Source organism: Lathyrus oleraceus, chromosome 3 (assembly GCF_024323335.1).
Source record: "Lathyrus oleraceus cultivar Zhongwan6 chromosome 3, CAAS_Psat_ZW6_1.0, whole genome shotgun sequence".
NCBI classification, from domain to species: domain Eukaryota; kingdom Viridiplantae; phylum Streptophyta; class Magnoliopsida; order Fabales; family Fabaceae; genus Lathyrus; species Lathyrus oleraceus.
In genome coordinates this window covers 61,784,569-61,792,316 of record NC_066581.1, presented here as the reverse complement: position 1 = coordinate 61,792,316, position 7,748 = coordinate 61,784,569, and the positions used below count along the sequence as shown (strand labels likewise).

The window sequence follows — 7,748 nt, the reverse complement described above, 5'->3', positions numbered from 1 at the left end:
AGGATTTTGCTCGCCTAGCGAGCAAGCCAGTTTAAGTTATTTTCTGGATTTGGCCACCTGTGTGCTGGGTCTTCGTTCCTTTAAGATCAATGTCTTGAAAAATGAGTTGGAGTGCCTTGAAAAATGTCTTGTAAGATTAACGGGCAAATTTTGGGGTATGACACCATCATTCATCATTCGTTGGAGACACTCTTTCATCTTCCCGCAAGTGTCTGGATTGACGAGGCAGATTTTACAGTTAGCATGTAACTCTTCGAATGCCTTGTATCCGATCAATTTTTCATGTGTCTTTGATATGAGAGTTTTCACATGATCTACCATTTGGGTCGGAACGGTGTTGTCTAGTTCTTCTACCGCATTGATAGTTGGATCATCGTGTCCTGGCATTGGATTTCCCTTCACATTTGGACCCTCTAGAGTGAAAGAGATGATCTTGAGCTCTAATAAGTCTTGTACCTTGAACTTGAGTGCCAAACACTTCTCAGTAGTATGCCCTGGAGATCCGGCATGAAAGTCACACCTGGCATTAGCATCATAACCACGTGGAAGCGGATTTGGCGGAGGTGCTAGAGGTTTAATCTCTACCAATCCCTTTTGAATTAAATATGGTAAGACCTTAGTATAGGTTGTAGGTATGCGATCGAATTCCTTCCACGGCCTTTGCTGATCCCTCTGTGCATACCCATTTTGTTGATTTGGTTGAGGCGGTGCTCTTGCCTGTTGTGTTTGAGGCCTAGAGTATGCCTGTTGTGGATATTGATTAGGGCCTACTGAAGCAACATAAGGATTGTAAGACGCCTGAGAATTCCCTTCGATTGTGACAGTGTTGGTCTCACCTTTCTTCGAATTGTTATTGTTGGAGTACCTTTTGTTACTATTTTGATTTGAGGATGGTTTTCCAATTTTACCACTTTTCAAGCCATTCTCAATTCTTTCCCCAATTATCACTAAGTCAGCAAATCCAGTGGATACTGAACCGATCATCTTTTTTTAGTAAGGGCCTTGCAAGGTGCCCATGAACATGTCAACTAACTCGTTCTCCAAAAGTGGAGGTTGTACGCGGGAGGCCAGTTCTCTCCACCGTTGGGCATACTCTTTGAAGGATTCACTGCCCTTTTGGGAAAGATTCTGAAGTTGCATGCGATTGGGAGCCATGTCCAGATTATATTTGTATTGTCTTAAGAAGGCATTAGCTAGGTCCTCCCAAGTCTTGACATGGGTTCTTTCCAGCTGCATGTACCAGTCTAGGGATGCCCTACTTAGACTGTCTTGGAAGCTATGCATCATGAGTTTCTCATTTGCCGCGTAGGCAGCCATATTTCTGACGAACATCCTGAGATGGTTATTTAGGCAACTGACTCCCTTGTACTTCTCAAAGTCAGGAGTTTTGAACTTTGGAGGTATGGTGACGTTTGGCACCAGGCACGTTCCCATAGCGTCAACTCCAAAGATATTAAAGCCCTCAATCATTTCCAATCTCTCTTCTAGGACTTTATATTTGTCTTCGGTTCTCGTTTCTCCAACTGTGGCATCGGAGTGAGTAACTGGTTTGTTTTCTTGGACCATGCCCTTAGGATCTTCCTCCTCATATTGTTGACTTAAGTCCACATAGTTGTCTTATGGAACGAGTATTTGTACGGGACGAGGTGCCCCATTGTGAGCAAGAGTTGGGGTAGACCCCTCAGGATGAAAAGCACCATCCTTAGCTTCACCCCTTTGGATGTCAGAAGTAAACCCTTGTAGAGGGTTGCCGTCCCAAAGTGGTGGTATGGGTGTGGAAGTAGTCTTCCTTTTTTCAATCTCAACTTCCCTGGCCAACATGTTGGTAATGGCCCTAGTGAGTTGATCCATCTTGTCCTTCATTTCCTCCACATTTCCTTTGACCGAGTCCATGTCTACCCTAAGTGCTACCTGGTTCTGTTCAAGTTGCTCCATGACCTTTTTGCGTTGAGCTCGAGTTTGGAGAGTCAGGTTGTCACGTTCGAAGGTACTGGGAAAGTATGAGGAAAAATGATTTCGTTTTCTTTTCCATGCATATGAAATGAGATGTGCATGAATGTATGATGATGTATGCAATTTTTTTTTTATTCCTTTGGGGGACACTCAAAATCAATTGTCGCACATTTAGGAATATGACCATGATCGTAAATATTATAGAAATAACTTTATTTATAAATCCAAAGCAAAGGTTCGTACGGGGGAGATGCCCTAATTATAACAATACATCCAACAATAATAATAAAAACGGAAAGGACAAATTCTTAATGAAAAATTAAAATTAAAGTGGTGTGTTCATGGCCTTCTTTAAGTGGGCCTTAAATTCCTCCAGCATGACGCCGCATAGCCTGACAAACTCGAGTACTTCTTGGGGAGTGTTGTGGAAGTTTGCCACGCCATCAACTCTTCTGAACATCCTAGGAATATCTCGTACTAAGTTGTTGGCGAACTCGGCCAGATTGGAATGTTCAATCCTCCATGCTTCAGCTCGGTCACCTTGTTCTTGAACGATGACTTGAGCAGCGGCAGAGAGGTCCCTTAGGTGATGGATTTCTCCCTCTAACTGTGCGACCTGAGTTGTCAAGACTTCGTGGTCTTGATTTTGAAGATGCATCTGTTCTCTTAGGTTCCGAATCTCTTGGTAGATCTTTCTCCAATTAAGTGGTAGCATTTGCTCGGCTTCTGTTCTTAGTTGCCGTTGCCTAGCAGCAACAACTTAAGATTTTCTAAGCACCTCTTCGAATCCCTGGATTTGATTCATTACAATGTTTTCTCTTTCCTGTTGTTCCCATGTGGAAAGCTCCCATGCCCTCTTCCACCTCTGACCTTCAGCTTGGGCCTCTTTTAACTTACCATTGAGATTTTCAAAGTTAACTCCGGCACTGAATAAACCCCCTAAAGTCTTTTGTCTTTTACTTCTTTCAGTCCGGAGTTCATCCATATTCTCAAGGAGTTGTCTGTCCTTCTGCTCCAGGTCATAGCTTATCTGGTTCTTTTCATAGGTTGCGTCATAAAGACTATGTTCTAGGATTTCCTTATCTTGTTCTAGCATAGCAATAGTGCCTTTGAGACGGTCGACCTCCTCAGTGGACATTGTAACAGGGTTAGGTGTGTCTGGAACATAAGTTTGGTCAATCACGAAAGGTAACTTAATTAGACATACCCTTTCCTTAATCCAAGGGGTGTAAGACTCTCCGGATGAAGTATCCTTCCTCTTTGGCTTGTTATCCTTGACATACACATTTTCCCACGCCCGAGTAACCTTCCTAAGTTGTTCTCTATATGAAGCTTCTCCACCATGTAAGATAAACTCCTCTATCTCATCTTCTTTAGGCCTCTCCCATATGGGGTGACCCAACTGTCTTAGAGCCAGTACTGGATTGTAGTTAATGCACCCCTTGGAACCAATGAGGGGTACATTGGGAAAACTCCCACAACTGATGATTATGTCCCTGGTATCTATCTCCTTTGGATACCAGAGGATAGATCCTTCATTTAGGGATGCCAGATTTTGAGCCCAAGCGTGATTACCCTTGGTCTCTATTAGATGGATGTCCCTATAAAGATGTGAGGCAAACCATTGGTACAATAATGGAATGCAACAGCGCAGGGCTCCCTTATCCTTACTATGGCAAATGCTCATGGTATAGTAGACGTCAGCTAGTAGAGCAGGCACTGGATCCACCTCTAGATTTTTCACAGCCCAAAAGATACTGATGGTCGAGACATCCACGAAGTCACCCACATTAGGAAAGAGGACTATCCCAAACATTATTAAAGCCATACCGTCAATATATGAACCCCACCTTTCTGTCCCAGCCATTCTTCGGGCTACCCCTTCCAAGTAACTCCTCCTAAGACCTTGGACATCCTTATCTTCCTTATAATGTAACAGAAGGTCCTTAGGGGATATCCCTAAAGTCATTGCCAAATCTTTGGGATTTATCTTCTGCCCCATTCCCATGTATGGTCCCTTTCTATTTTTGGGGACATTTACATATAATTTAAACTCTTCTAGCGTGGGGGCTAGGAGAAAGTCTTGAAAGAGGAAACACCGCAAGGGCGGATCATAGAACTGAGCTAAGGCAGTAACTGCCTCTGCCTTCACAGGGACTCTTAAGAGATCAAGAATCCCCCCATATTTGAGCGTAAACTTCCTTTGGATGGAGTTGGGCATCAACCCCTGAAGGATCATTAAACTTTGGAGATCTGGTATGGTTGCCTTAATGCGGAGAGTTGTTCTTTTATTCATTTCCATTGAGTACCTACAACGAATTTTGAAATTCCCCAAAGGATGGTAAATGTATGTAAAAGCTTTACTTTGATGCTAATGACATGATGATATGAATGTATCTTATCTTTACATATTTTTGGTTAGGATGGTCATGTAAGTATGCCCTATATTGGGTATGCTACTTAAGATTAGGTTGGATATAAGGTTAGACTACCCAATCCCCTCACTTGTAGGATATAAAGCTTTTGGTAAAATAATAGTCCTAGAGTCATGGACTATACCCTTGTTTTACCATGAGAAGGAGCAAGCCTTCCTATGGTAATCCTTCGGGATAAGCCTCGTCTAGGCGGGACCTTAGTAACGACCTATGCAGGTTGATAACGTAAGGTCACCCTAAATTGCGAGGGTTCTAGACTAGGTCCCCAGAGTCATGGATCGAACTCAGAGCTCTATCATGAAGAAGTGCTGGCCTTCTCATGACAAACCTTTTGAATTGATCTATTCTGGGCGGAATCGTCATCAAAGACCCTACGGGATGAAAACCCCGGTGGCCGAGATAGGACGACCCCTTACTTAAGCTTAACTTTTTTCTCGAGCTTAGGTTTTAGCTCCTCACATAATATCGATTCCCACCAATGATATGATAATTTAATAAGATAAGAGAATAATATGGAGCATAAAAAGAAAAATAAATAAATGAAAAGCAGTAAATAAATAAATAAATAAATAAATAAATAAAAGCAAGCAAACAAGGAAGCACACAAAATCCTAAAATCGGAGGTTAGGATGGACTCTCTTTAGGGAAGGTATACAGGTCCCCAGCAGAGTCGCCAACTGTCGCGGCTGGAAAAATGACAGAGTCGCCACCATCCTTTATTCATTCCTAAGGAATAGGGAAATAATGATAAAAACCTAATGAATAAGGGTGAGAGACTAGGTTCGGGAGTCAGTTAAGTAAGGGGAAGGTGTTAGGCACCCCTTACCTCCATTGTACTCAATGGGATCCTTCTTTAGTTCTAGGGTTAGTGTGTTTCTAAGGAACATTTGCTTTAATATTTATTAATTGTTTAAGTATTTATTTATTTATAAAAATGTTTTATTATTTTAAAAGAAAATTGATTAATTGAGAAAGGAAAACTTAAAAATGTTTTTGATTATTGTACTCGCTAGAGTCTTACGACTCTGTGCCTACGTACCTCCAAGTTCATTGAAGGATCAGAGTCCCGTAGTTCTGGTAGAAAAAAGTTGTTTGTTGATTGTTTTTATCCCTTGAAGATTCTCAAGCATCGGGGCGGAGAAGTGATTCATTTTTAGAAAATGCCTCAATACACTAGGGTAGACGACTTATAGTTTGAAGTGTGTTGAATTTGATTTTATCCCTCTTTGATTGATTGCAAAAAAAATCTCATTACTTTGATTTAAGAAAATGACCCCTAGTGATGTTATATAATTATTCCAATATTAAAAGTTTGATTTAAAAGCCCAAAGACCATATCCCTTATCCCTGACTTTAATCCCCGATTTTTTCCCTAACAATTGTTATAGATTTTATTTCATGTTGTCCCTAAGTTATCCCACGATTATCCTATAAATTATCCCTAATTATATCTCCTCATGTTCTAATTAAATTTTTTAAAATTTATAATGATATTATATATTCAGTTAATAAAAATATTAAAAAGTTAATGCCATATCCCTTATCCCTGATTTTTTTTATCCTTAAAATCGTAGAAATTTATTCCATAATTTTATCCCATATTTGTATCCCTTGTTTTTATCCCTTATTCAATTGTAAATATTTAATTTGATTAAAATAATTTAAATAAAATGCAATTTAATATATATCACTAATCCTAAAATTTTATTTTATAATTATCCCTAAAATTATCCCAAAAATCCTTAATTAATCATATTCCCTAATTAATTATAATTTTTTATTAAAGGGAAAATATTTAACCATTAAAACTGATTACTAATCTAATTACACTTAATCATTCTAAAATTTCCCTAACCCTAATTTAAAACCCCAATTATATATTTTGTGTTTTATTCCTTGTTGATTGCAATTACCCAATTATTTTTGTTAATCTCATTATTATGTTAATTATAAGGGAATAATTATAATAATCTAACTCTAAATTAAACTAATTAAACATAATTATACCACTTAATTATTTAACCCTAAATGATAATATTAATTAATCACAAAATGTAGAACCTTAATTATCGATTTTTCGTATGTTTTTAAATTAACTAAACAAAATTTGTTAAATATTATTTATGTATTGTTTCTTTTTTATTGAATTTTTATGAACTAAATGTTTTTTTGTATTTTGATTATTAGATTAAAATTGTATTCGACTAATTTATTAAATAAAAGTTGAATTAATTACATTAATTATATGGAATAAGTTGTGAGACTTAGAGAAAGGGTGTACATTTGTTTATGAATTTTATCAAAAATACTTTTATTATAACTTTACACACTACAAGAAAAATTAAAAGAATCAGTTGATTCTAACATTTTATTTTAGGATTTCTACTGCATCTTAAAACTAAGAACAAAAGAAGCAAAAAGAAAATAATCTATATACTTTTCAATATTAATACAAAAATTGATAATTATTCGGGTTTTAAAATCTAACTTAACATTTATCTCAGTTTATTATTGGTTATTGCCTTAGAAGTTATACGTTTAACAAAGTATGTAATCTTGGTTTTAACTAATAAAAGTATAGCCCCTAACATTCAGTTTTGACGGAAACTCGATTCACCATGGCACAAATCTATAGTCAACGTTAACAACAAAAATTAACAAGACCACACTTGAGATTTAAATGGACCAATATAAAACAACACAAAAACAATTTTATTAGGCCCACATTTTACTACTCTTAACCTTATAACCCTTAATAAATAAAGTACAAAATATTATTTGTGCAGCTCCACAAAAGCAACATGAAAAAATGCAACAGAAGAAAAAAGAGAAAAAGTTCTCACCGACGGCGGAGCAAATCCAAGCAGGGGGATGGTTGATTGGTGCGGTTGTGGCGTCGAAGAGAGTGTTGCGGTCAGATCTAAGTTTTCTAGTGGTGGTGGTTATGTAGCGGCACAACTGATTTACTCGGTCGACGGAAGTGCCAACACGGTGGTCGTGCGGTTGGTCTCCGATTAAGTGATACTGTTTGGCTGTGTTTATTTTCGTCTTTCGATGTGAAAAACGGAAACTTATAATTGGTAATTTATATCCCCCTCGTTGCTGAAGAACTCATGGCCTTTTTATAGTTGAACTTTAGATTAAGGGTTTTAATGTGATTTGATTCTAATTTTATATTTGATTGGAATAATTTGGAATGATTTTATCGGATTAGATTATGGATTTATAGCTCATGTACATGGATGTTTTTTGCAGTACCAATCTCACTCTCTATGTATGGGAAGATTTGATATTTGGATTTTTAATTCATTTGAGGGAGATATGTTCGTGTTTGAAACTGAAAATATACAATTTGGATTT

At 37.7% G+C, this 7,748-nt stretch overlaps 2 protein-coding genes across 2 annotated transcripts; both read right to left on the bottom strand.

Annotated features, from left to right (window-relative positions):
• Positions 1 to 990: 990 nt before the first annotated feature.
• Positions 991 to 1,566, bottom strand: LOC127129670 (uncharacterized). The gene has a single exon (XM_051058816.1). The coding sequence runs from the start codon at positions 1,564 to 1,566 to the stop codon at positions 991 to 993; it is 576 nt and encodes a 191-aa protein (XP_050914773.1).
• Positions 1,567 to 2,713: 1,147 nt separating this feature from the next.
• Positions 2,714 to 4,255, bottom strand: LOC127129669 (uncharacterized). Its single transcript, XM_051058815.1, has one exon. The coding sequence runs from the start codon at positions 4,253 to 4,255 to the stop codon at positions 2,714 to 2,716; it is 1,542 nt and encodes a 513-aa protein (XP_050914772.1).
• Positions 4,256 to 7,748: the final 3,493 nt, after the last annotated feature.

What these genes read in the sequence shown, in the direction of transcription:
- LOC127129670 (XM_051058816.1), bottom strand. Translation starts at nt 1,566, where the DNA reads ATGGTCCAAGAAAACAAACCAGTTACTCACTCCGATGCCACAGTTGGA.
- LOC127129669 (XM_051058815.1), bottom strand. Translation starts at nt 4,255, where the DNA reads ATGGAAATGAATAAAAGAACAACTCTCCGCATTAAGGCAACCATACCA.